This window comes from Lepidochelys olivacea (genome assembly GCF_965140295.1).
Source record: "Lepidochelys olivacea isolate rLepOli2 genome assembly, chromosome: 24".
In the NCBI taxonomy this organism is placed as follows: Eukaryota; Metazoa; Chordata; order Testudines; family Cheloniidae; genus Lepidochelys; species Lepidochelys olivacea.
Window position 1 is genome coordinate 606,155 of NC_140434.1, and position 27,740 is coordinate 633,894.

The 27,740-nt window shown below is 61.6% G+C and overlaps 1 protein-coding gene across 1 annotated transcript; it reads left to right on the top strand.

The window, feature by feature from the left end:
- Nucleotides 1-714: 714 nt before the first annotated feature.
- On the top strand, nucleotides 715-15,542 carry LOC311512293 (mucin-1-like; the record flags this gene model as incomplete). The annotated part of the gene is made up of 7 exons (XM_084613433.1): nucleotides 715-819; nucleotides 7,525-7,737; nucleotides 8,070-8,143; nucleotides 9,283-9,428; nucleotides 9,928-10,052; nucleotides 11,351-11,497; nucleotides 14,989-15,542. The coding sequence occupies 7 exons, from the start codon at nucleotides 715-717 to the stop codon at nucleotides 15,049-15,051; spliced, it is 873 nt and encodes a 290-aa protein (XP_084469559.1). The 3' UTR covers nucleotides 15,052-15,542.
- Between the last annotated feature and the right edge of the window lie 12,198 nt (nucleotides 15,543-27,740).

Sequence of the window (27,740 nt, forward strand, 5' to 3'; positions counted from 1 at the left end):
GGCCAGGCGTGGGCTCTGGACACTCCCGCAGCAGCTACCAGCCATTCTTCAGCAGGCACCATGGCCTAGTGGTGAGAGCAGTGGTCAGGAGTTGTGGGTTCTGTTCCCCTTCTGCCACTGATTGACTTGGGCAAATCTCTTCACCCCCACGGGCTTCTCCCTAGGGCGGTTGGGATGTCCAAGGTCTCTGGGGCAGCTGCTGGAAGGTGCTACACAAAGGCCAAAGATTTGTACGAGGGAGCGGGGCCCAGATGCGTACAGCCAGCAAGAGTGTGCCTGGGTGCCTCCTCCAGGGCTGGGTCCCACCGCGGGGGTGGCATAACCCGCAGTCTCTGTGTTACTTCAAGGGGTAAATGACATTTCACTTTCCCCACACCACTCAAGATTTACAGCCCTCTGTCATAGCCCCCCTTAGTCGGCTCCTTTCCAAGCTGAAGCTGTCCCAGGTTTAATCTCCTCATACGGAAGCTGTTCCAGCCCCCTGACGGTTTTTGTTGCCCTTCTCTGCCCCTTTTCCAAGGCTAATACGTCTTTCGGAGAGGGGGCGACCAGCCCCGCAGGCCGTGTTTGGGCGGGGGATACCAGGGGTTTACATCGTGCCATTACGATATTTACTGTCTCATTGTCTATCCCCTTCCCTAGCAGGGCTTAGCACCGTGTCCTCTACTTAGCCAGCCGCTGCATGCTGAGCACGTTTCCAGAGAACCAGGCACGATGACGCGGCTGGTGCTCAGCGAGGGGCCGGGCCCCGAACTGTCCTGTCCTGGGGACCCTCGCTCAGGCTCAGACTCAGCTGCACTTCAGAGACCTCAGCGCAGCGTCAGGCGCCTCCTCTGAGCGGCCAGGGGAGCTGCTGCGAACACAGACGTGCCCAGCAGGAGGCAGCGTCGCTCGAGCAATGAGCTGCCCTCACCGCCCAACAGGGGCCACAGGGATGTGGGAAGGGCTGGGGCAGGAGGGGAGGAGCCCACTGGATCACACCGTGAGCTTCCTGCACCGAGTTCCCCCGAGCTGGACACCAGAGGGAGAATTGCACCCACAAAGGCAGCAGAGCACCCCGACTTCCTGACTGCAGCAACTCTCAGCCAGCAGGGTAACAGCCGGAGGGTTATGAGAATAGCCTTACCACCGAGAACAGAAAGTTACAGCAAAGACCAGCTGGGTTAGTCCAGAACCCAGAGCCCTCTGACCCCTCTTCAGTCCCAGTCCAGAAGCTTCCCCTGGGTAGCCCATACTAACCAACCCCACCTGGCCCCTCCCCAGTCCTTTCTCCGCCAGCTGTGTCCTAAGGCGGGGGGACACCCAGGGTCCTTTGTTCCTGGGTGCCAAATTCTGGGCAATTGGAGTGGCCATTGTGGTCTGGGACTCTTCCTGGGCCTCCAGGCCCCAGGCAGCCTGGGTGGGTCATACCTGTGTGTCTGGGTCCCTGCAAAGAGCAAACAACCCTTTCCCTCACCTAGTTACCCATGCAGCAGATGGGGAAACTGAGGCACAGACAATAGCCATCCAAAATATTATGAAAAATTCCCACTGCGACACAGCCCAGCCCAGTCCGCTGGGTGGGGCCTCCCTCCCTCCCCACCTGCTCGCAGGTGCTGCTATAAAGCTCCAGCCCCAAAGCCGCTCCCAGTTCCCAATTCCTGGATTGTTGAGAGCCCTGCGGGCTAACGGGAGGCGCAGCCCCACCGGGCGAGGCAGAGAGAGACAGAGCCCGGTGCTGGGACACCTGGGGCCAAGCCCCGACCCCACCAGCCGCCATGAAGCCCAGAAGCCTGAGCACAGATGCCCTGCGGCTGGGTCTAGTCCTGCTGCTGCTGGCCACAGGTGAGCCTTAGTCTCCAGGAGCTGCTGGGAGGGGGCCATCGGGCCTGAGCAGCACTTGTGGGCTCAGACCCACCCCAGGGCACTGGGCTGCTCAGATGGGGCCTATCAGCTCTTGCTGCCAACACGGGGCTGGTTTCACTGCTGATCTGCCCCTCAACAGGGGGACAATGGGCGAGTGGGGCCTGATCGTCCCAGATGCCCAGTGACCCAGAGGACCATGGGCAGCACCTGTCACTCCTGGGGTCCCCTCTGCCCAGGCCCCGCACAAGGGCCCAGTGTTACTGGGGTCCCCTCTGCCCAGCCCCACCCAGGGCCCAGTGTTCCTAGGGTGCCCTCTGCGCAGCCCCACCCAGGGCTCTGTGTTCATGGGGTCCCCTCTCCCCTGGGCTGGGTGCTTTGGGGAGCCCCTTCTCCTCCCCCGAGCCCCTTTCTGACGGTGCCCAGGAACTCCCGGGTTGGGACCCAGGAGGGCGTTGGCCGACAGCCATTGGCCGACACTCCCCAGGGGCTGACGCAGGTGTGTCTGGACTGTGTCGGTCTGGCTGAGCCCAGTGCTAACGGCCCAGGACCAGTCAGGGAAGCCCAGCAGGGAACGTCCGGTCCAGGACCCCCGGGGGCAGCATGTGGGTCCCTTCCTGAGAGTGCAGGGAGCCCACGCCCCGAGTGACCTGCCAGGAGGCCGGGACACGCGCCCCAAGAGAAGGGGGGATGTTAGCCCCAGGCTGGTGCTGGCTGCAGGACAGGCCCCAGCTGCGGGCTCAGGTCAAGGGCGTCTTTATCAGTCCCAGGACTGCGTGGCCCATGGGCCGCCTGTGAGCGGGGCAGTGCTGCCCACTGGCCGGCCGGGCTCTGGGCATCGGGGTGGGCTGCTGTGTTAGCGGCAGGAATTGCTCAGCGGGACGCCGCAGCGGGGCGCTGCGAGGCCCAGGAAGGATGGGGTCAGAGCCTCAGCGCTCCAGGGCTGGAGCCCCGGCCGCCCGCACTGCCTGGGGGGTGTCGGCAGGCGGAGGAGAGGCAGGGAGGGCCCTGCCCATGGGGTCAGCGCCGTTCCTCCAGGCACCTTCCACAGCAAGGAGGGAGGCAGAGGCTGCTGGAGCCCCTTGTGGGCAGGACACTCTGGCCAGGCTGGCGCTGCGAGGCCCCCACTCTGGACCCCCGGCTACCGTCGCCAACGAAAGCCACTTGGGGAAGGAGCCAAGTCAAAATCCAAACCAACGGGCCAGAACGCAGAGCCCAGCCCAGCCCAGCCCGCCCCACGGCTCGCTCCACATGGGGCACACAGGTCTGGGGAGCTTTCCAGGGAACCCAGGGGTGGGGGCAGCTCCCCGGGGACCCTGCAGGGCTTGTCTTTACGGGGGACATCGGGCAGCTCCAGGTGGGACCCCAAGGGCTCCCGAAACCCGGCTCCACGCACCGAGTCCGGCCTCCAGACACGGGGCTCGGGGAAGGTGCCTGATACGCAGCGGGGCTGAGCTGTGCTGGAGCCCAGGGGTCACTGGGTGGGGCCCACGTCAGACCCCACATCGGGGTGTTGGAGCCCCGGCAGCGCAGCCCCTCTCCAAGTTCAGGGGGGGGAGGGGGTCTCGATGTGTCAGTCTGCAGCCCCAGGCTCTCCAGTCGCTCCCATCCAACCAGCACGGGGATCATCAGCACAGCCCCGGGACCTGTCCCCACAGGCCACCCCCGGCTCCTGCAGGACCCCCAGGCAACAGTGACGTGCCCCCTCCTTGTCTGACCCCTGCCTAGGAGCCACTTCATCCCCTCGGGGTCACCGGCTGCCCCCCTTGTCCCTGTGACAGGCCAGGCCTTGGCTGAGCCCTGGGAGCTTTCGGCCTCGCTGGGACCTTGTGGCAGTGAGTTCCCCAGGCTCATCACGTGCTGTGTAAAATAACTGCCCCTGACTCGTGGGCGCCTGATGGCCCTGGGGGTTTCTGCTCCTCACTTGAACCCCACATTTTGTTCTGTTTTCTCTGAACTGAACAGACCGATTCTCTCCTAGGAAACACGACCACCAACACAGCCACAGCCAGCATGACAACCGCCAGCGACACGACCACCCCCATGCCCCAAGGGGACACAACCACCCCTGGGCCTCCCAGTGACACAATCACCCCTGGGCCTCCCAGTGACACAATCACCCCCACACTCCCCGGTGACACGACTACCCCCGGGCCTCCCAGCGAGACGACTACCCCCAGTCCTCCTGGCGAAACGACTACCCCTGGTGACACAACCACCCCTGGGCCTCCTGGCGACACAACGACCCCGGCACCCCCTGGCGACACAACCACCCCTGAGACTCCCGGCGACACAACCACCCCTGGGCCTCCTGGCGACACGACTACCCCCGGTGACACAACCACCCCTGGGCCTCCCGGCGACACAACCACCCCTGAGCCTCCCAGCGACACAACCACCCCTGGGTCTCCCGGTGACGCAACCACCCCTGAGTCTCCCGGTGACACAACCACCCCTGGGCCTCCCGGCGACACAACCACCCCTGGGCCTCCCGGCGACACAACCACCCCTGGGTCTTCTGGCGACACAACCACCCCTGAGCCTCCCGGTGACACAACTACCCCTGAGCCTCTCGGCGACACAACCACCCCTGGGCCTCCCGGCGACACAACCACCCCTGAGCCTCCCAGTGACACAACGACCCCTGAGCCTCCCGGCGACACAACGACCCCTGAGCCTCCCGGCGACACAACGACCCCTGGGTCTCCTGGCGACACAACGACCCCTGGGTCTCCCGGTGACACAACCACCCCTGGGTCTCCTGGTGACACGACTACCCCTGGTGACACAACCACCCCTGGGTCTCCTGGCGACACAACCACCCCTGGGTCTCCTGGCGACACAACGACCCCTGAGCCTCCCGGTGACACAACCACCCCTGAGCCTCCTGGTGACACAACCACCCCTGGGTCTCCTGGTGACACAACCACCCCTGAGCCTCCCGGTGACACAACCACCCCTGGGCCTCCCGGCAACACAACCACCCCTGAGCCTCCCGGTGACACGACTACCCCTGGGCCTCCCAGCGAGACGACTACCCCCAGTCCTCCTGGCGACACAACTACCCCTGGTGACACAACCACCCCTGGGCCTCCTGGCGACACAACGACCCCGGCACCCCCTGGCGACACAACCACCCCTGAGCCTCCCGGCGACACAACCACCCTGGCACCCCCTGGCGACACAACCACCCCTGGGACTCCCGGCGACACAACCACCCCTGAGCCTCCCAGCGACACAACCACCCCTGGGTCTCCCGGTGACGCAACCACCCCTGAGTCTCCCGGTGACACAACCACCCCTGAGCCTCCCGGTGACACGACTACCCCTGGGCCTCTCAGCGAGACGACTACCCCCAGTCCTGCTGGTGACACGACTACCCCTGGTGACACAACCACCCCTGGGCCTCCTGGCGACACAACGACCCCGGCACCCCCTGGCGACACAACAACCCCTGAGCCTCCCGGTGACACAACCACCCCTGGGTCTCCTGGTGACACAACCACCCCTGAGCCTCCCGGTGACACAACCACCCCTGGGCCTCCCGGCGACACAACCACCCCTGAGCCTCCCGGTGACACGACTACCCCTGGGCCTCCCAGCGAGACGACTACCCCCAGTCCTCCTGGCGACACGACTACCCCTGGTGACACAACCACCCCTGGGCCTCCTGGCGACACAACGACCCCGGCACCCCCTCACAACACAACCACCCCTGAGCCTCCCGGCGACACAACCACCCTGGCACCCCCTGACAACACAACCACCCCTGAGACTCCCGGTGACACAACTACCCTTGGGCCTCCTGGTGACATGACTACCCCCGGTGACACAACCACCCCTGGGCCTCCCGGTGACAGAACCACCCCTGGGTCTCCTGGCGACACAACCACCCCTGAGCCTCCCGGTGACACAACCACCCCTGAGCCTCTCGGCGACACAACCACCCCTGGGCCTCCCAGCGACACAACCACCCCTGAGCCTCCCGGTGACACAACCACCCCTGGGCCTCCCGGCGACAAAACCACCCCTGGGCCTCCCGGCGACACAACCACCCCTGAGCCTCCCGGTGACACAACCACCCCTGGGCCTCCCGGCGACACAACCACCCCTGAGCCTCCCAGTGACACAACGACCCCTGAGCCTCCCAGTGACACAACCACCCCTGGGTCTCCTGGCGACACAACGACCCCTGAGCCTCCCGGCGACACAACCACCCCTGGGCCTCCCGGCGACACAACCACCCCTGGGTCTTCTGGCGACACAACCACCCCTGAGCCTCCCGGTGACACAACTACCCCTGAGCCTCTCGGCGACACAACCACCCCTGGGCCTCCCGGCGACACAACCACCCCTGAGCCTCCCAGTGACACAACGACCCCTGGGTCTCCTGGCGACACAACGACCCCTGAGCCTCCCGGCGACACAACGACCCCTGGGTCTCCTGGCGACACAACGACCCCTGGGTCTCCCGGTGACACAACCACCCCTGAGCCTCCCAGTGACACAACGACCCCTGGGTCTCCCGGTGACACAACCACCCCTGGGTCTCCTGGTGACACGACTACCCCTGGTGACACAACCACCCCTGGGTCTCCTGGCGACACAACCACCCCTGGGTCTCCTGGCGACACAACGACCCCTGAGCCTCCCGGTGACACAACCACCCCTGAGCCTCCTGGTGACACAACCACCCCTGGGTCTCCTGGTGACACAACCACCCCTGAGCCTCCCGGTGACACAACCACCCCTGGGCCTCCCGGCAACACAACCACCCCTGAGCCTCCCGGTGACACGACTACCCCTGGGCCTCCCAGCGAGACGACTACCCCCAGTCCTCCTGGCGACACAACTACCCCTGGTGACACAACCACCCCTGGGCCTCCTGGCGACACAACGACCCCGGCACCCCCTGGCGACACAACCACCCCTGAGCCTCCCGGCGACACAACCACCCTGGCACCCCCTGGCGACACAACCACCCCTGGGACTCCCGGCGACACAACTACCCTTGGGCCTCCTGGTGACACAACTACCCCCGGTGACACAACCACCCCTGGGCCTCCCGGCGACACAACCACCCCTGGGTCTCCTGGCGACACAACCACCCCTGAGCCTCCCGGTGACACAACCACCCCTGGGTCTCCTGGTGACACAACCACCCCTGAGCCTCCCGGTGACACAACCACCCCTGGGTCTCCTGGCGACACAACCACCCCTGAGCCTCCCGGCGACACAACCACCCCTGGGCCTCCCGGCGACACAACCACCCCTGAGCCTCTCGGTGACACAACCACCCCTGAGCCTCCCGGTGACACAACCACCCCTGGGTCTCCTGGAGACACAACCACCCCTGGGCCTCCCGGCGACACAACCACCCCTGAGCCTCTCGGTGACACAACCACCCCTGGGTCTCCTGGCGACACAACCACCCCTGGGCCTCCCGGCGACACAACCACCCCTGAGCCTCCCGGTGACACAACCACCCCTGGGCCTCCCGGCGACACAACCACCCCTGGGCCTCCCGGCGACACAAGCACCCCTGAGCCTCCCGGTGACACAACCACCCCTGAGCCTCCCGGTGACACAACCACCCCTGGGCCTCCCGGCGACACAACCACCCCTGGGCCTCCCGGCGACACAAGCACCCCTGAGCCTCCCGGTGACACAACCACCCCTGAGCCTCCCGGTGACACAACCACCCCTGGGTCTCCTGGCGACACAACCACCCAGGCACCGCCCAGCAACACGACCTCCTCCAACCCCCTCAGCACTGCCACAGTGGTTAGCCGTTTCTCTCTCTCGTTCCGCATTGTGAACAGGATCTTCAACAGCTCCCTTCTCGACCCCACCACCAGTTACTACCAGGAGTTGGAGATCAGAGTCCGGATCATGGTGAGCACAGCAGCCCCTCCCCCCCCCCGGCCCAGCCCTGGGCACCAGGCCCCTCAGCCCCAGAGTCTCCTGTCCTGGAGCAGTGAAGGGACAGACCCTCAATCCTGTCTGGGGAGCCCCCCCCCGGGACCCTGCCATCGGCTCTGGGCCCCTCTGCCCCTCTCCAGCCAGCTGTGGGGAGACACCCCGTGCCCCTGCACCCCAGCGAAGAGCACAGAGAAGACCAAGGAAGGTTGGCAGGGGCCGGGGCAGATCCGCCAAGCTGGGTGCTCCCAGCCTCCCCGAGCTGGCTGGGTGCTGGCGGTGACCCTGTTCCCCTCTGTCTGTGACAGTACGGCAAGATCTATGGCTGCCCAACGTGCCCGAATGGGCAGAACTACCTGGGATTGACTGATCTGCGTTTCAGGTACAGTGTGTGCCATGGGGCTGCCCCAGCTGTGGGCAGGGGAGGGCTGGGGTGGGGGAGAAAGGTGAGGAGAGAGAGGCTAAATCTGTGAGCGTGTGACCCTGGGGGGTCACATCTGAGCAGCCCAGAGCTTTGGCTGCCTGAGGCCGTGCTGGGCAGGTGTGCTGCCCTGGGGAGGGGGCGGAGGTGCTGGGGCAGGGGCAGATGGGGGCATAAGGAGGGACGGTTCAAGGGGGTTGTGGGTGGGGCAGCTGGTGCAGGGCCCAGTGGGTAGTATGGGGAAATTGGTGCAGGGCTAGGTGGCAGGTGGGGGGCAGACGAATGGTGTGGGAAGGCCAGTGCAGGGGCAGGTGGGAAGGGGGGGTTGGGGCAGAGGCAGGTGGGAAGGGGGGAGGTTGGGGCAGAGGCAGGTGGGAAGGGGGGAGGTTGGGGCAGAGGCAGGTGGGAAGGGGGGGGTTGGGCAGGGGCAGGTGGGAAGGGGGGAGGTTGGGGCAGGGGCAGGTGGGAATAGGGGAGGTTGGGGCAGAGGCAGGTGGGAAGGGGGGAGGTTGGGGCAGGGGCAGGTGGGAAGGGGGGAGGTTGGGGCAGGGGCAGGTGGGAAGGGGGGGGTTGGTGCAGGGGCAGGTGGGAAGGGGGGGGTTGGGGCAGAGGCAGGTGGGAAGGGGGGAGGTTGGGGCAGGGGCAGGTGGGAATAGGGGAGGTTGGGGCAGAGGCAGGTGGGAATAGGGGAGGTTGGGGCAGGGGCAGGTGGGAAGGGGGGGGTTGGGGCAGAGGCAGGTGGGAATAGGGGAGGTTGGGGCAGGGGCAGGTGGGAAGGGGGGAGGTTGGGGCAGGGGCAGGTGGGAATAGGGGAGGTTGGGGCAGAGGCAGGTGGGAATAGGGGAGGTTGGGGCAGGGGCAGGTGGGAAGGGGGGGGTTGGGGCAGAGGCAGGTGGGAAGGGGGGAGGTTGGGGCAGGGGCAGGTGGGAAGGGGGGAGGTTGGGGCAGGGGCAGGTGGGAAGGGGGGAGGTTGGGGCAGAGGCAGGTGGGAAGGGGGGGGTTGGGGCAGAGGCAGGTGGGAATAGGGGAGGTTGGGGCAGGGCCACGGGAAGGGCCGGGGCCAGACCCAGTTAACGCCCCCTCTCCGGCACGCTCGGCAGCCAGGGCTCGGTGGTGACAGAGTCCGTCCTGCTGTACCGAGTGAGCGACGACACCAGCATCAGCGCCGCCGACATTGAGCAGCAGCTGAGACAAAGGCTGGGCAGGAATAACAGCTTTGATGGGCTCCAGCTGGACAGTATCCGCGGTGAGCAGGCTCCAGCCGGGCCCCACAGTGTGGCCACAGCCACGTGTCCGGGGGTCCCTGTCCTGGGGGGCTCAGCCCATGGCTGAGGGGGGCTGGTGTCCTTGGCCCTTGTGCAGAGCTCTGTGGAGACCGGGCTGCCCTCGGGGGCTCCTCCAGCTCCCAGCAGAGCCCCCTGGCTGGGCTGCTTTGGGGCGTGTCTGTGGAGGGTGCCTGCCCTGCCCTGCCAGCCCGGCCCAGCCTGTATCTGTCCCAGGGAGGGAGCGAGGGTTTCTGGGCCCCCTGGCAGGGCGCCCATTCAGAGCCGTCCTCGCTGACCCTGGGGCTGGGCCCCCGGCCATCAACTCAGCCTCTTCCCAGCACCCCTGGGCCAGCCCCTTTCCCACAGCCCCTTTCCCTGGCTCTTCTGCCTGGCCAGCTGCGTCCCCTGGCGTGGGCCCCTCTACGGTATCCCTCCCTTCCGGGTCCTCCCCAGCCCTGACTCCTCCTACTTGTGTTTCAGCCAGTTTTATCGGTACAAGTTCGCCCACCTCGGCGCCAGCACCCCTGGTGCCCGGCTGGGGCATCGCCCTGCTGGTCCTGGTCTGCATTGGGCTGGTGCTGAGCATTCTCCTCTTCATCCTGCTGGTGAGTGCCCCCCGCTGCCCATCCCTCCGGCCTCAGGCCCCTCCAGCCGCTCTCCTTCTCTCTGCCTGACCCCACTGTGATGTGTTTCCCCCCCGCACTCTTCAGGGTGCCATCTGGACCTGGGGTACCACTGAACCCGCCTGGCCCACCAGCCTGGGCTCCCTCTCACACTATGCTGCTGTGAGAAGTTGCCAAGCTTTCCAAGCTTGCTCTTTCACCAGCATTCACACCAGTAGGGACACACTCAGCTGCAGCTTCACACACAGATGCTGAGATCAGTGGGAGGCTCAGCTAAAGAACTACCCAATTACTCAAGTGCACACCCCGCTCTGGAGTGTAAACCCAAAATTATGCCATCTTGCACTGCAAAGAGAACTGTACAGCGTAAATTCATGAAATTTTCTCCCTCCCTCAATGTGGAGAGGAATATACACAGGTTTCTGCCCCAAGTCATGATTTCCACACACACTGGTTTTAGACAAAACAAAAACAAGTTTATTAACTATAAAAAATAGATTTTACATGATTACAAGTGATAACAAACAGATCAAAGCAGATTACCTAGTAAATAAACAATACCGCCAACTGAGCTCACCACACTAGATAGGTAGGATATGAATTAGCAAATTCTCTCCTTGGGTGATAAACAGGCTGGCCGATGCTTATGGCACAAGCTGCTTTTGCTTTGCAGCTTGAGTTTCCCAGGTTTTCATATACAGGCTAGAAATCCCTCTGTTCTGGGACCATCACTTCCCACAGTTCAGTCCTTGCCCCTCAGGTGTTTCCAGGTGTGTTGTTGCAGGGAGAGTGAGGTCCCCTCGTAATGTCATTTCCCCCCTTTGAAATCTTCTCCCCACTTGCTGGAAAGCTCTTTTGCTGTGACCTGGGTCAAAAAGTTCCCATTGTGTGGCGCTGTCTCTGAGAGGTTTCTATTGTCTACAGTTCCTGGGGTAGCCCTGGTGCTTGTGTGTATTTCCTCCATGAGTCATTAACATTGTTTGGCCTTTTTACTGTTGTACCTGAAAGGCTGCTTGGGGGTGTTTTTACCCTCACAACACGTTCCAGTAACACACACGTAGCCAAACTTCATAACTTCACACACGACGACAACACACACAATCCAATGAGATATTACTGTCGAGCAGATCAAGACTTTTAGAATGACACCTCACAAGGCACACTTTGTTCAAAACACATCCTAATTACATGACAGTACTGAATTTTGGGGTGCCAGGGTGTCACACCCACCATCCCCTTTGCATCCCCCTCTGCTCACCAGCCTCCTCTCATCCCTCTAGATCGTCTGCTCGTACCGCAGGAGGAGCCGTGGGAAGCTGGATCTGCTCAGCTCACATACCTCGTACCAGCCCAGGAGCGAGTACCCCACCTACCACACCCACGGGCGCTTCAGCGCCCCCGGCAAGAAGCAGAACCCCTACAGTAACGTAAGCAACGGGGCCTGGTCCTGCCCTGGGGTGCCCCCTCGCCCAGCGTGTGCCCCAATGCCTGTCCCCTGTACGCTGCCTGGGTGCACCCCGGACGCCGGCCCCCAGTACATGGCAGCCCTGCCAGGCACACGCTGGGTGTGCCAATGCCTGGCACTGATGACAGATGCCCCACCACACACATTGCTCACTGAGGGGGGTTTTGGGCGGAGGAGGGGGTTGGTCAGCTCATCCCAGAAAATTTAACCAGAGAGAAGAACACAAACCCGGGGGGGTGTGGGGGGGCTAGTGTGCGATGGTGGCATGGTGCTTCCCATGGTCCTAACTGCCCCACTCAATGCACCCCCCACCCCCGCGAGAGAGCCAAGTGGGAGGGTCAAGAGCACAGGGAGTCCCAGAGCCAGGAATGTGAGCACGGGGCCCTGCTGCACTATACAGCTCGTCGGGGGGCGGGGTGATGTGCTGGGGTGATGCAATGTGGGGGGTGTTCCTGGGGTAGAGAGCAGGTTATGGGGTGTGATCCTGTGGGATTATAGGGCATGGTCTTGGTTTGGTTATGGGGTGTGGTTCCTGGGGGTGTCTGGGGGATTATACAGCGAGGTCCTGGCGGGTAGTCCTGTGGTGTGGGGGTGCATGTTCCTGGGGGGACAGGGGATGGGTCTGACCAGAGCCAGTGGAAGTGTTGTTCTCCCCAGTCAGGTGGCTGCAGCCCAGGTCCCGTGGGGCAGCCTCTGACCTTGCCCCCGGCCCCCCTCGCTGAGTTAATCACTAACAGGGCAACTCCTGGCTGATGTGAAACCAGCAGCTAATGGCTCTGCCCGCCCCGCCCCCACAGTTCAGCCCGGGTCTCTGGGGGCCGCCAGTCCTGTACCTGCCATGGCCTGTCCTGTCCTGGGCAGCACCAGCGTCCCCTGTCCCTGCCTGCCCTGGGACCAGGGCTCGGATGGTCCGTACCCCCGCCCCATCGCTCTCCATTCCCATGGGGGCTCGGCGCGGCTCCAGCGGGACCCTCAGCAGGGCTGTTTGGGGAGAGAAAGAAGGAGCCACCGGCTCCTCCGCCTCAGCCTGGGAAGAGCGTTAGGTGTGGCTGGGGGCGAGTAACCCCTGACCAGCCCCCGGCCCCGCTGGCTTCTCCAGCCCCTGCAGGTCCTGCGCCAGACAGGGCGTTTGCTGAACGCTCGGCCCTAGTTCGGCAGCAGTTCACTCCGGGCCGGTCTCTGGTCAGACGAGATGGTCACCATGGGCCGGCCGGCCTGGGACAGTCCAACCTGGACTCTGTGACTCCTGCTGCTGTCTGGGGGGAACGAGCCCCCTGCCTTGCTCCAGAGGGGCGGGGGCCTGGAGTGGGGCTGGGATCAGAGGGTGCAACAGTGGGTCGGGGGACGGAGTGAGAGGGGGGTCAGAGGGTGGCTTTGGTAGTGTGGGTAGGGGCAGGGTGAGGTGATGGAGAGGAGGTGGGGTGGTGGGGCAGGGAGAGAGGGGGGTGGGGTCAGAGGATGGCACTGTGAGTGGGGGGATGGAGTGGGGGTGAGGTTGAGGGTGGGGTAGTGGGATGGGGTGGGGTCGCAGAGCAAGGTGGTGGGGCAGGGAGGGAGGGGGGTGGAGGTGGGTCAATGCCTGGCTCTGAGACAAGGCTCTCTACAAATGGCCTCCTTGGCAGCGCTGGCTGGGCCCCTTGCCCATGGATCCCAGGTGGCCCCACTCCTGCCCCGGGACGGGGGGTTAGTGTCAATCTCACGCCCGGTGGGAGGCTCCTGCCTGGGGGATGCCTGCCCTGATGGACGCTGGCCAGGGACCGGGGGGGGGGCTGTCAGGGCACTGAGTCACTCTGCTGTTCAATGGCCTCAGCCAGACCAGCCCCAGCCCCAGCCCCAGGTCCGGCCCAGGCCAGCCCCAGGCCCAGCGAGAGTGGCCAGGTGTCACGGAGTCCCCGGGCGATGCTCTGGAACTGCTCCCCATGAAGCCAGTCAGGACTCTGGGGTAGTCGCCTTTCTGTGAGCAGCCTGTCTTCAGGACACACAGCTCACACAGCTTCCACCTTCCTGGGTCTGACCTCGGAGCATTCAGCATCCTCTGCCCCTCCGTGTGCTTCCCCCCAGCGAGTCCGCTCAGGCGGGGCTCCTGGGGAAGCCAGAGGGTCCTGCACCCCAACTTCGCAGTCAGACGTGACTCTCAGCCAGCCAGTAAAACAGAAGGTTTATTAGACGACAGGAACATGGTCTAAAACAGAGCTTGCAGGTGCAGAGAACGGGACCCCTCAGCTGGGTCCATTCTGGGGGGCAGTGAGCCAGACAACCACGTCTGCACTTCACTCCATGTCCCAGCCAGCCCCAAACTGAAACTCCCTCCAGCCCCTCCTCCTCTGGGCTTTGTTCCTTTCCGGGGCCAGGTGCTCACCTGATTCCTTTGTTCTCCAACCCTTTAGCTCTCACCTTGCAGGGGGGAAGGGCCCAGGCCATCAGTTGCCAGGAAACAGGGTGTCGGCCATTCTCTGTGTCCAGACTCCTGCACACACCGGCCCTCTAGGGCTCTGCAATGATCATACACCCTTACCCCACCCCCTAGATACTTAAGAACTGCCTAGGGGAAACTGAGGCACCCCCACACTATTCAGAGGAAACATTAAGAAGAGTCCCACTTCGTCACACCAGGCATATCCAGTTTTATGCCTGGTTGAAAAGGGACTCTGGCGGTTCTGGTCAGCACTGCTCGCCGGTCCATTAAAGGACAGTGGGGCTGCAGGATCCCTGCCCGGCTCCACGCAGCTCCCCGGAAGCAGAGACATACCCCTTAGCTCCTAGGCGCCCCATTCCCACGCCCCAACCCCCTACCCCAGCCCGGAGCCCCCTCCCACACTGTGAACCCCTCGCCTCCACCCCGCAGCTTGGAGCCCTCTCCTGCACCCCAAACCCCTCATCACAGGCTCCACTCCAGAGCCCACATCCCAACCCCGTACCCCAGCCTGAAGCCCCCTCCCGCACCCTGAAGCCCTCATTTCTGGTCCCACCCTGGAACCGCACCCCCCCACCCATTTCTGGCCCCACTCTGGAGCCTTCACGCCCTCTGTACCCCAACCCCTTGCCCCAGCCTGGTAAAAATAAGTGAGTGAGGGTCGGGGAGAGCGAGAGACAGAGGGGGGATGGACTGAGCGGGGACAGGGCCTCGGAGAAGGGGACAGGGCAAGGCATTTAGCTTTTGAGTGATTAGAAAGTTGGCCACCCTAGGCCCAGCACCCATCACGTGCCCCCCACGCTGCCGTGGGGCGGCGGAGTTGGCGCGGTCCCTGAGGTCTCTCCCTGCTGCCAGGGACGGGGTGGCCGGGATTGAACGGGACTGGGGTCTGATCGTCAGTGAGCCCCTCTCCAGCCCCAGAGCCCCGGTTTCCATGCCGACAGGGGTACCTGGTGGTTGCCTGGTTGGGGGTCCTGTTGCCAGGTAACGGTGGATTGGCGCAGCCTGGCTCTAACCCCATCCCCTCTGCTTCCCCCCAGATCGCCGCCGGCAACGGCACCAACGCCTTCTATGCCAACCCTGCCACGTCACAGAATCTCTAGGGGGCCACCCCGAGGACCGGCGGGAGCAGAGCTCCCAGCATCGCCACGTGCTTCCTGCAGCTGGACTCCAGGGTGCCGGGCAGGGCGACAAGGTTGCCCCGGGCAGGGCTTTGCTGCACAGGGGGTTGGATTCACAATTGGGGAGGGGGTAACTGCCCCCCCGACCCTGCAACCCCTGGCCCTGCGATTGGGCCACATGGGGCGAGCACTAATGGGGCAAATACCTCTCTCGCTCCACAAGGGAGAGCAAAGGGGATGCCCCATATATCCCCCCCCAAGCCAACCAGCCTGGGCAGTGCAGGGAGTGGGGCAGGGACTCCCCAGGGGTTGCGTTGGCCTGCACCGCTGGCCTGGGACTCTGCTTTTGTACCTGTGATCTGTAACCACGCCGTTCTGTGATGGCCGCCCCGCTGTGACGGGGAAGTGGGGGTCACAATGTCCTTGGGAAGGTCTGTATTTATAGGGGTGCACAATAAAGGGATCTGTGATGAGTCAGGCTCTAGCTCCGTTTTCTCCTGCACCTCTTGGACGTCTGCTTTGGCAACGCTGCCCGCAGGGCAGGCGAATCAGCGCCACGGTCCATGCGCAGGGGGCTGTGGGACCGGCATCCCTCAGAGCCAGCACCGCCCAGCACACAGCTAACAGCCCAGCAAGTCATCCTGCCATCTAGGGCCAGGGTACTCGGTGCCCTCTCCTGCTCCGACAAAGGGGAGCTCAGCCCCTGAAAATTCCTCCCCTCCAGCCAGGTGAGAGCAGGAGGGCAGCAAAAACGCAGCAAGGAAATGGCTGTGCAGTAAAATGGCTGTGTGTAAAATGGACTCAAAGAAAAGTCTGGCTCTGAGACTGGCCTCGGTGTGACCAAGAGCCCTGCAGTGCCCAGAATCCTGAGGGGCAGCACGTTGGCAGTGCCCAGAATCCCCCCGGGTGTTACCCAGAGCCCTCTCGTCAGCGCCAAAGCTCTGTCTGGTATTTCAGTGGGACTGAACTGCAGGAAATGGGGTTTCACGGCAGCCACACGTAACCTGCAATGTCACCAAAGGTGAAATTGGAGGAGAGGAGGCGGGGGCCATAAAACCATCATGAGGGGCTAGAACAGACCCAGCTGCCCCTTGCTTTAACCTGGGCTAGTGCATTGATCTTCCTGAGCCCGGCGTTTCCACGGGGGTGGGACAAAGCGGGATTGTTCTTAATGACCTCTGAATATTGTGGGGGTGCCTCAATTTCCCCTGTGCAGTTCTTAAGTACCTAGGGGGTGGGGTAAGGGTGTATGATCATTGCAGAGCCCTAGAGGGCAGGTGTGTGCAGGGGTCTGGACACAGAGAATGGCCGACACCCTGTCTCCTGGCAACTGATGGCCTGGGCCCTTCCCCCCTGCAAGGTGAGAGCTAAAGGGTTGGAGAACAAAGGAGTCAGGTGACCTCCTGGCCGGGGAAGGGACAAAGCCCAGAGGAGGAGGGAGTGGAGGGACTTTCAGTTGGGGGCTGGCTGGGACATAGAGTGAAGGGCAGAGGTGGTTGTCTGGCTCACTGCCCCCCAAAATGGACCCAGCTGAGGGATCCCGTTCTCTGCACCTACAAGCTCTGTGTTAGACCATGTTCCTGTCGTCTAATAAACCTTCTGTTTTACTGGCTGGCTGAGAGTCCCGTCTGACTGCGGAGTTGGGGTGCAGGACCCTCTGGCTTCCCCAGGACCCCGCCTGGGCAGATTCGCTGTGCGAAGCGCACGGAGGGGCAGAGGATGCTAAATGCTCTGAGGTCAGACCCAGGAAGGTGGAAGCTGTGTGAGCTTTGTGTCCTGAAGACAGGTTGCTCCCAGAGAGGAGACTCCCCCAGTGTCCTGACTGGCTTCATGGGGAGCAGGTCCAGAGCATCACACAGGGACTCCGTGACAACTGGTGGCAGCGGTGGGATGTAGTGCACCCCATGGATGGCAGTTCCTGCAGTAAGTGACTGGGGAGCAGTAAAACGAAGGGGGATTGACGAGGACCAGGCATGCTGAAGGCTCAGAGAGGAGCAGTTTCGGGGGGGGGTTAACCCCTGGGAGTGTGTGACCAGCGAGAAGGACTGTGCAGTAATGGGGTCCCCCTGGGGACTGCGGGGAGCAGTTTCAGGGGCGGAGGAGCCTGCGGCTTGGCCCTGGGAGAGAGAAGGACTTTTGCAGTAACTGGGCTCCCCTGGGGATTGCAGTGAGTGTTCCCGGGGCCGGAGGTGTCTGCCGCTTGACCCTGGCAAAGAGGTGGTGACCTCGAGAAGGGCTGGCACACTAGGGGTTCTCCCTGGAAACCGTGGGGAGCTGAGAGCACACAGGCCTGTGAGTCCACAACAACTTGGGAAGAGCGGAGTGATGGCCTGTCACCGTCTCCTGAAGAAGAACATTGTAAGCCTGTGCAGAAAGAGAGGGTTGAGCGTTGGAAAGTTCACCAAAGCAGAGTTAATCGTGCAGCTGGAGGAGGATGACCGCTCTAAGGAACAGATTCCTGACCCCCAATGGGGCTATAGCAGGATCTGGGAGCAGCTGGAGTGGGAGCCAGGCATCCCCAAGACTCCTGTCCCCGACCAGACGAGGGTCTTCACGATCGGGTTCCCCATCGGGGGATCGAGACGGATGGGATTGGAGCTGAGTCTGAGAGAGCAAGAGGACCGTGGGAGACAGCGAAAGCCCGAGAAAGAGCTGCAGAAGCAGCAGCAGCATGAACTGGCGGTGGTGGGGTGGAGAGGCCGAGGGGACCTCCCCGGGGTGAGTGGGGATAGACCCCGGGGGGCCAGTTCCGCAGGGAACCTCGAGACTAAATTGCTGCCCCTGGTTAAGGGGGGGGGGGGATGTGGATGCCCCCCTCACTGCCTTTGAGCAGGCTGGAGATTTGAACCAGGGGGACCTTGCAGAAAAGCCCCGGTGTCTAGCTCCCTTGCTGGGTCCCAAGGCCATAGACTCCGTCAGCCAGATGGGTGGGGAGGTGGACAGGCTCCCACTCCTGACCCCAACCTATATGTCTGTGTGGAGTTTCCTGGGGCCAGGCCCCTCGGACCTCCAGTGGGAGCAGAAGGTGATGGTCAATGGGGAGACATTCCTGGGGTCGCGAGATCCTGGGACAGAGAGAACTGGTGTCAGGCCCCTGGTGGTGCAGCCTCAGAGGCTGAGGGGCTGTGTGAGCTGGGTGAGGGTCCCAGGGACGAAGCCCCTCGCCCTGCCTCTGGCCCAGATTCCTGTGCAGACCCAGGAGGGGTGGGGCTGGCTGGTCGTTGGGGTGCTCTAGGATACCAGCAGCGAGACCCTGTTGGAGGGTGACTGTGTCTCTTAGGGACAGGATCTAGGCCCTGCTCCGGTAACAGCCAAGGGTTTCAGAGTAACAGCCGTGTTAGTCTGTCTTTGCAAAAAGAAAAGGAGTACTCGTGGCACCTTATGCTCATACTCAAATAAATTGGTTAGTCTCTAAGGTGCCACAAGTACTCCTTTTCTTTTAGCCAAGGGTTTGAATTTGAATCCAGGGAACCAATCCGTGGAGAGGGAAATGGTCAGTGAAAATGCAGATGACCTGGCTGGCATGGGGGAGGAGCCTCTAGGCTCAGGCTACCTGCCTGCCTGTAACCAGCCCCCTGGGGCTGGGTGGGACAGAGAGATGCTCCCCACACCCCTGCACACCGGAGAGGGGGGCTCAGAGGGCTCAGGCTTGCTCTGATGCAGTGAGGAAAGCAGCCAGCTCACTGCCTACCTCCACTGGGACAGCAAGGGCAGCGCTGAGCAAAGTGGGAGTTGAGACCCCAGCTGAGGGGGGGAAGACACAGGCAGGGCAGGGGATCTGTTGGGAGTGGCAAGATGTCATGGAGTCCCTGGGCAATGCTCTGGAACTGCTCCCCATGAAGCCAGTCAGGACTCTGGGGCAGTCTCCTTCCTGGGAGCAGCCTGTCTCCAGGACACACAGCTCACACAGCTTCCACCTTCCTGGGTCTGACCTTGGAGCATTCAGCCTCCTCTGCCCCTCCGTGCACTTCCCACAGCGAGTCCACTCAGGTGGGGCTCCTGGGGAATCCAGAGGGTCCTGCACCCCAACTCCGCAGTCAGACGTGACTCTCAGCCAGCCAGTAAAACAGAAGGTTTATTAGACGACAGGAACATGGTCTAAAACAGAGCTTGCAGGTGCAGAGAACAGGACCCCTCAGCTGGGTCCATTTTGGGGGGCAGTGAGCCAGACAACCACGTCTGCACTTCACTCCATGTCCCAGCCAGCCCCAAAGTGAAAACCCCTCCAGCCCCTCCTCCTCTGGGCTTTGTTCCTTTCCGGGGCCAGGTGGTCACCTGATTCCTTTGTTCTCCAACCCTTCAGCTCTCACCTTGCAGGGGGGAAGGGCCCAGGCCATCAGTTGCCAGGAAACAGGGTGTTGGCCATTCTCTGTGTCCAGACCCCTGCACACACCTGCCCTCTAGGGCTCTGCAATGATCATACACCCTTACCCCACCACCTAGATACTTAAGAACTGCCTAGGGGAAACTGAGGCACCCCCACACTATTCAGAGGAAACATTAAGAAGAGTCCCACTTCGTCACATCTCTCTCCCCCTTCGAGATCGAACTGAGTGGGGTCACTTTAGCCAGTGACCTGGGGAAGTTCGAAGCCCCCAATGTTCCCATGGATGCCCCAGCATCTCTCCCATTCCTTGGTGGGAGTTACACCAGGCCCTTCCAGTTTCACGCCCTCCCTTAAGTCGGGGGTGGTCGATAGCACTCGCAGGCCGCATGTGGGAAGGTTTGTGCGGCCCGTGCCCTTTGGCCACCCCAAAACTCCAGGGGGTCAAACTGGGATTGTGTCTTCTCCCCAACAAGCTGGCCAAACACAGCCACTTGGTTATCGGACTGTTTAACTTTCTTAACAGCTTTCCCTTCATCTGAGATCTTCTCAGAGCTCTCCACACTGTGTCTTTCAACAGGAAAGTCAGTGGATCCATTCACAACAGAAAATTTATGGCTGTTAGGAACTGAAACTTTCTTGATTAAATCACTTTCACACCCTTCAGTGGCAGTAAACTGCTTGCAAAGACTCCATGAGGATTCCTTTCCCGAGGGCTTTTCTATGCAACAATTCACCCCTCACAGAAATTCTGCTCTTACTCTCTTTACCTAGGGCTTGCTCTAGAGGAACACTTTCCTGAGCAACAACAGACTCTTTCTGGGTCTCCCTTACATCCAGAATCACCTCTGGCCCATCAGGTGGATTTCTACACAATCCCCTTTCAGGCAAACTGACAGACTTCCTAGATAAAGGGTCAAAAGCCTTCTCCTTCCCCTTGCCACACACAAGTTCAGGTTTCAGAGTAGCAGCCGTGTTAGTCTGTATTCGCAAAAAGAAAAGGAGGACTTGTGGCACCTTAGAGACTAACCAATTTATTAGAGCATAAGCTTTCGTGAGCTACAGCTCACTTCATCAGATGCATATCGTGGAAACTGCAGCAGACTTTAGTTTCCACGATATGCATCCGATGAAGTGAGCTGTAGCTCACGAAAGCTCATGCTCTAATAAATTGGTTAGTCTCTAAGGTGCCACAAGTTCAGGAATCTTTTCCTTCTTGCTACAGGTTTCCACCCCCTCAGTAGGTAACACAATCACACACCTTCCTGCTCTCCTTGTGCCCTGGTAGGATCTCACCCTGATTAGACAGAGTTGCTCCACCCTTTCCCACCCACACACTAGCAACAGGCAAAATACAAGCACCAGAATTGTCTGGTCTCTGGGGTTTTACATAGACCCTAACTGGATGCGACCTAGTTACAAGGCCATTCTCCCGAGCAGACACAGACTTAGGACCATTCCCTTCCTGGGCTTTAGCTGAATCCAGAACCAGCTCTGAGACAACTGCACGACCCTCAACCATCACAGGCTGCAAGGCCCCTTCTGTCTGCTCCACAGACAAAGAAGAGCCGGACACACTTTCTCCTTTCCCAGACACACAGCTTGGGACCTCTCTCCCCTTGTTCCAGCACACAAGGCTGGTCACAGACAGCTGCTTGGAGATCAGGGTAGCTCCCTCCACAGGCAAGTCAATATCCCTGACAGTCACAGGCACGTTTCCTTCACTCTCACAATTCTCCACCCAGCTAACAGGTAAGGTCCAAGGACACTCCTCTTCCACTCTCCTCGCCTTCCCCCACTGCTGACTAGACACAGCCATCAGCTCACAAGGCTGCCTAGGCTCATCCAGACTTTCCTTACCAAGCACCTTGCCACTCCCAATGGATCCCCTGCCCTGCCTGTGGGTCCCCCCGCTCAGCTGGGGTCTCAGCTGCCACTGCTCAGCGCTGCCCTTGCTGTCCCAGTGGGGGTAGGCAGTGAGCTGGCTGCTTTCCTCACTGCATCAGCACCAGCCTGAGCCCCCTGAGCCCCCCTCTCCGGTGTGCAAGGGGGCGGGGAGCATCTCTCTGTCCCACCCAGCCCCAGGGGTCTGGTTACAGGCAGGCAGGTAGCCTGAGCCTAGCAGCTCCTCCCCCATGCCAGCCAGGTCATCTGCATTTTCACTGACCATTTCTCCACTGATTGGTTCCCTGGATTCAAATTCAAACCCTTGGCAGTTACCGGAGCAGGGCCTGGATCCTGTCCCAAAGAGACACAGTCACCCCCCAACAGGGTCTCGCTGCTGGTATCCTGGAAAACCCCAACGACAGGCCAGCCCCACCCCTCCTGGGTCTGCACAGGGATCTGGGCCTCAGGCAGGGTGAGGGGCTTTGTTCCTGGGACCCTCACCCAGCTCACACAGCCCCTCGGCATCTGAGGCTGCACCACCCGGGGCCAAACAACAGTTCTCTCTGTCCCAGGATCTCGCCACCCCAGGAACGTCTCCTCATTGACCATCACCTTCTGCTCCCACTGGAGGTCCCAGGGGCCTGGCCCAAGGAGACTCCACACAGACATATAGGTTGGGGTCAGGAGTGGGAGCCTGTCCATTTCCCCACCCATCGGGCTGACAGAGTCTATGGTCTTGGGACCCAGCAGGAACATGGTCTTGCTGGGTCCCAAACAACAGGAACATGGTCTAAAACAGAGCTTGCAGGTGCAGAGAATGGGACCCCTCAGCTGGGTCCATTTTGGGGGGCAGTGAGCCAGACAACCACGTCTACACTTCACTCCATGTCCCAGTGTGACAATGTGACGCAGCAGGGAGAGGGGAGTGTTGACCTGGGAATGTGCCCTGGAGATGGGAGACCTGAGAGCCTGTCACCTGAGCCAGGAGGGGGAGGGGGAGGTAACACCTCTGCCCGGGAATGTGGACAGAGGCTGCAGGAGGGAACCTGCTGGGTGGGTTTAGTTTCAGTTTGGGGCTGGGTGGAGGAACGCAGGGAACCCCAGGGCTGGGGTCTAAGCTCCCTGCTCCCCCAGAAGGACTTGACTGAGGGGTCCTGGGTGTACCCACAAGCTCTGTTTTGGACTGTGTTCCTGTTGTCCAATAAACCTTCTGTTTTACTGGCTGGCTGAGAGCCTCAGTGAATCCCAGGAAGAGGGGTGCAGGGCCTGGACTCCCCCACACTCCGTGACAACTGGTGTCCGAGGTGGGATCTACTGCACCCCGTGAATGGATTCAGATTCAGAGAGAGACAGTTTCAGGGGGCGGTTAACCCCTGGGAGTGTGTGACCAGAAAGAAGGACTTTTGCAGTAACAGGGTCCCCCGGGGGATCGCAGCGAGCAGTCCCAGGGGCGGAGGAGTCTGCAGCTCGACCCTGGCAAAGACGTGGTGACCTCGAGAAGGACTGGCACACTAAGGGCTTTTCCTGGAAACCGTGGGAAGCTGCCCGGCCTGCGAGTGGCCAGCAGGGAGATGTACGCTAAACGCCTGAAGAGCGACCTGGTGGAGCTGTGCAGGCAGAGGGGGCTGCGCATCAGGAAGTCCACCAAGGAACAGCTGATTGCCCAGTTGGAGGAGGGGGATCGCTTGGATGACCCGATCCCTGTTCCAGAGGGAAGCCGCCCAGCGGACGCAGCGTGGGCCCTGGGGCCTGACCGGGCTGCGAAGGGTCAGACTGCTGCTGAGGACATCCCAAGACCCTTCCTACCTAGGCCTGGGGGAGGGGTTGGGGGAAGCCCAGCGAATACCGAGGGCACCCTGACCCCGGCACCCAGCAGGGGATCCTCCCAGCGGAGCTCCCCATCCCTGGAGCGGAGGCGGCTGGAATGGGAGAGGGAGATGAAAATGAGGGAGCTGGAGGATCATGAAAAACAACGTCAACATGAGGAGAAACAACGTCAACATGAGGAGAAATGATGTCAACATGAGCAGGAGGAGAAGGAGAAACAACGTCAACATGAGCAGGAGGAGAAGGAGAGGGAGCGTCAGGAGAAGGAGAGGGAACGTCAGGAGAAGGAGAAACAAAGACAGCATGAACAGGAGCTGGCCAGGCTGAGGAGCAGTGGGGCCCCGGCTGCGGTGAGTGAGGGGGGACCCAAGGCTGCAAGGAACTTTGATAAGTGCTTCCTGGCCCAGCGGAAGGAGGGGGAGGACATAGATAGCTTCCTGACGGCCTTTGAGAATGCCTGCGAGATGCACAGGGTTGACCCTGCAGACAGGCTCCAGTTCCTCACCCCCTTACTGGACCCCAAAGCCGTGGAGGTGTACAGCCGGATGACAGGGCCGGAGGCAGGGGACTATGAACTGTTCAAACAGGCCCTGCTCCGTGAGTTTGGGCTGACCCCCGAGATGTACCGGAGAAGGTTCCGGAGTCATCGTAAAACGCCTGAGGTCACCTACCTACAACTGGTCAACCGGATGCAGGGGTATGCCCGCAAGTGGACAGCTGGGGCCCGAGCTAAAGAGGACCTGCTTGACCTAATCGTACTGGAGCAACTGTATGATCACTGCCCTTCCGACCTGAGGCTGTGGTTGGTGGACAAAAAGCTCGAGAACCCCCAGCACGCAGGGCAGCTGGCCGACGAGTTTGTGAACAGTCGGTCAGGGGGTAGCCGGGAGGAATCCCAAAAGAACAGGCCCCGCCCCGATGCAGAGAGAGAGTCACCAGGGGGCCTCCCAGCGGGGAAATAGGGAGAACCCCCTCCAAAGGGGAACGCCTGGCGTCGGGCCCCTCCGACCCGCTCGAGGGGACCAACGTGACCTGAGCTGCTATCACTGTGGCCAGAGAGGCCACGTACGGACCCAGTGCCCCGGGCTCAGGGACAGACTGAGCAGACCCAACCTACCCAGGGTTAACTGGGTAGGGACTCAGCTGGACGAGGGGCAGACAACCCAGGAAAGGGGGCCTACCAGTTTACCACCTGCGCAGGAGGAAAGAGTACCCCAGGCCAGCTCCGCCAGAGGGCTGGAGGCTCTGGACTCAGGGTGCTCGGTTTACAGGGTGGGCGCGGGGCTGTCCCTCCGGAGAGAGTGCCTTGTTCCCCTGGAGGTGGATGGGAGGAAGGTCAATGGATACTGGGATATGGGCGCGGAGGTGACACTGGCCCGGCCTGAGGTGGTGGCCCCAGATCGGGTGGTGCCCAACACCTACCTGACACTGACAGGGGTGGGCGGGACCCCATTTAAGGTGCCCGTGGCAAGGGTACATCTGAAATGGGGGGCCAAGGAGGGCCCCAAAGATGTGGGGGTGCACCACCATTTGCCCACTGAGGTTTTGATGGGGGGAGACCTAGAGGACTGGCCAAGCAAGCCCCAGACTGCCCTGGTTGTGACCCGTAGCCAGAGCCAGTGAGGGGCACTGCGCCCTGACCTTGGGGAAGGTACCACACCGGAGGCACAGGACCTTACCCTGGTGGGGAGGGAGTGCCAAGGGGCACGGCTCAGAGAGGCAGAGGTCTCAGACCTGGCCAGTGAGAGGGAACCGGGCCCCATCCCTTCCCCAGCCGCTGAGTTCCAGGCCGAGTTGAGGAAAGATCCCTCCTTGCGGAAGCTCGGGGACTGGGCCGACCTCAGTGTGGGATGGACCATGAGGAGAGGCTGCCAGGAGAGGTTCCTGTGGGAGAAGGGGTTCCTGTACCGAGAATGGGTTCCCCCAGGGGAAGTGGAGTCCTGTGGGATCAGGAGGCAGCTGGTGGTCCCCCAGAAATATCGCCGCAAGCTCCTGTACCTGGCCCATGACATCCCCCTCGCAGGGCACCAGGGAATCCGGCGCACCCGGCAGAGGTTGCTACAGAACTTTTACTGGCCCGGGGTCTTTACCACGGTCGGGCAGTATTCCCCATCCTGTGCCCCCTGTCAGAGGGTGGGGAAGGCCCGGGACAAGGGGAAAGCGGCTTTGAGACCTTTGCCCATCACAGAGGAGCCTTTCCAGAAGGTGGCCATGGACATTGTGGGGCCTCTCAGCAGGACGACCCGGTCGGGGAAGAAATACATTCTGGGGGTGGTAGATTTTGCCACCCGCTACCCCGAGGCAGTGCCCTTAGCTTCCATCGAAGCCGACACCGTGGCCGATGCGCTCCTGACCATTTTCAGCCGAGTGGGGTTCCCCAAGGAAGTCTTGACAGACCAAGGCTCCAACTTCATGTCGGCCCTGCTCCGGTGCTTGTGGGAGAAATGTGGGGTCCGGCACGACTGGGCCTCAGCTTATCACCCCCAGTCCAATGGGCTGGTGGAGAGGTTCAATGGGATGCTAAAGATGATGCTGAAAACCTTTATGAACCAGCACCCGCAGGATTGGGACAAGTACTTACCTCACCTGCTGTTCGCGTACAGGGAGGTGCCCCAGGAGTCTACCAGATTTTCGCCTTTCGAACTGTTATGTGGAAGGAGGGTGAGAGACGAATGGGAGGGGAAGGCCACTCCCGATGGAGAGTCAGTGGTGGAGTATGTCCTGATCTTCCGAGAGAGACTGGCTGAACTCATGGGCCTGGCCAGGGAGAATCTGGCCAGAGCCCAGAGGAAGCAGAAGGTCTGGTATGACCGCACGGCGCGGGCCCGTGCCTATGCCACCGGGGATCAGGTGATGGTTCTCATCCCCGTGAGAAAAAACAAACTACAGGCCGCCCGGGAGGGCCCTTTCAAGGTTGTCAAGCAGCTAAACGAGGTAAACTATGTGGTGGAGCTGTCGAACCGGGCGCACCACCGCCGGGTGTACCATGTGAATATGATGAAGCCATATTATGCCAGGGGGAATGTGGTGTTGGCCGTGTGTGGACAGTGGGAGGAGCAGGGAGATGACCCTTTAGTAGATCTATTCCCTGGGACCAGAGCTGGTTCCCCCCTGGAAACAATTCCCCTCTCGGATCAGCTAACCCCTGCCCAGCAAGCTGAGGTCAGGGGGGTGCTGCATCCGTACCGACAGCTGTTTTCCAACCAGCCTGGACGCACTAATCTGACTGTCCACCAGGTGCAGACGGGGTCGCACCCGCAGATAAGATGCTCCCCCTTCCGAGTCACAGGGAAAACTGCTCAGGACCTGGAAAGAGAGGTCCGGGACATGCTGGCTTTGGGGGGGATCCAGCCATCGGCCAGTCCTTGGGCCTCGCCGGTGGTGCTGGTCCCCAAAAAGGATGGGTCGATCCGGTTCTGTGTGGACTATCGGAAGCTCAATGCCATCACTGTATCGGATGCCTACCCCATGCCCAGGCCAGACGAGCTCCTAGACAAGCTGGGAGGAGCTCGGTTCCTCACCACCATGGACCTTACAAAGGGCTACTGGCAAGTGCCGCTGGATGCAGATGCCCGGCTGAAATCGGCCTTTATCACCCCTCTGGGGCTCTATGAGTTCCTGACCCTGTCTTTCGGCCTCAAGGGAGCGCCGGCCACCTTCCAACGCCTGGTGGACCAGCTTCTGAGGGGGATGGAGAGTTTTGCCGTGGCGTATATTGATGACATCTGTGTCTTTAGCCAGACCTGGGAGGACCATGTGTCCCAGGTTAGACAAGTGCTGGACCGACTCCAGGGGGCTGGGCTGACTGTAAAAGCGGAGAAGTGCAAGGTGGGGATGGCTGAAGTATCTTACCTGGGCCATCGGGTGGGGAGCGGCTGCCTAAAGCCGGAACCAGCCAAGGTGGAGGTGATCAGAGACTGGCCCGCTCCCCACACCAAAAAGCAGGTCCAAGCCTTTATTGGGATGGCAGGATACTACCGAAGATTTGTACCCCACTTTAGCGCCATAGCCACCCCCATCACTGAGCTATGCAAGAAGGGGAAGCCAGACAAGGTGGTCTGGACCGAGCAGTGCCAGGTGGCTTTCCGGGCGCTGAAGGAGGCTCTGGTCAGTGGCCCAGTTCTGGCAAACCCAGACTTTGACAAGCCCTTTGTGGTGTTCACCGACGCCTCCGACATGGGACTGGGGGCGGTGTTAATGCAGGAGGATGAAAAGGGGGAAAGACACTCCATCGTGTACCTGAGCAAGAAGTTGCCACCCCGGGAGCAACACTACGCGGCCATCGAGAAGGAGTGCCTGGCCATGGTGTGGGCCCTCAAGAAACTAGAGCCCTATCTCTTCGGGCGACACTTCACCGTCTACACCGACCACTCTTCCCTGACCTGGCTGCACCAGATGAAAGGAGCCAACGCCAAGCTCCTGAGGTGGAGCCTGCTCCTGCAGGATTACCACATGGACGTGGTCCACGTGAAGGGAAGGGCCAATCTGATAGCGGACGCGCTGTCCCGGAGAGGGGGCCCCGAACTTCCCCAGGTCACTGGTCAGCGTGACCCCGCTCAGTTCAGTCTCGAAGGGGGGAGAGATGTGACGATGTAACTCAGCAGGGAGGGGGGAGTGTTGACCTGGGAATGTG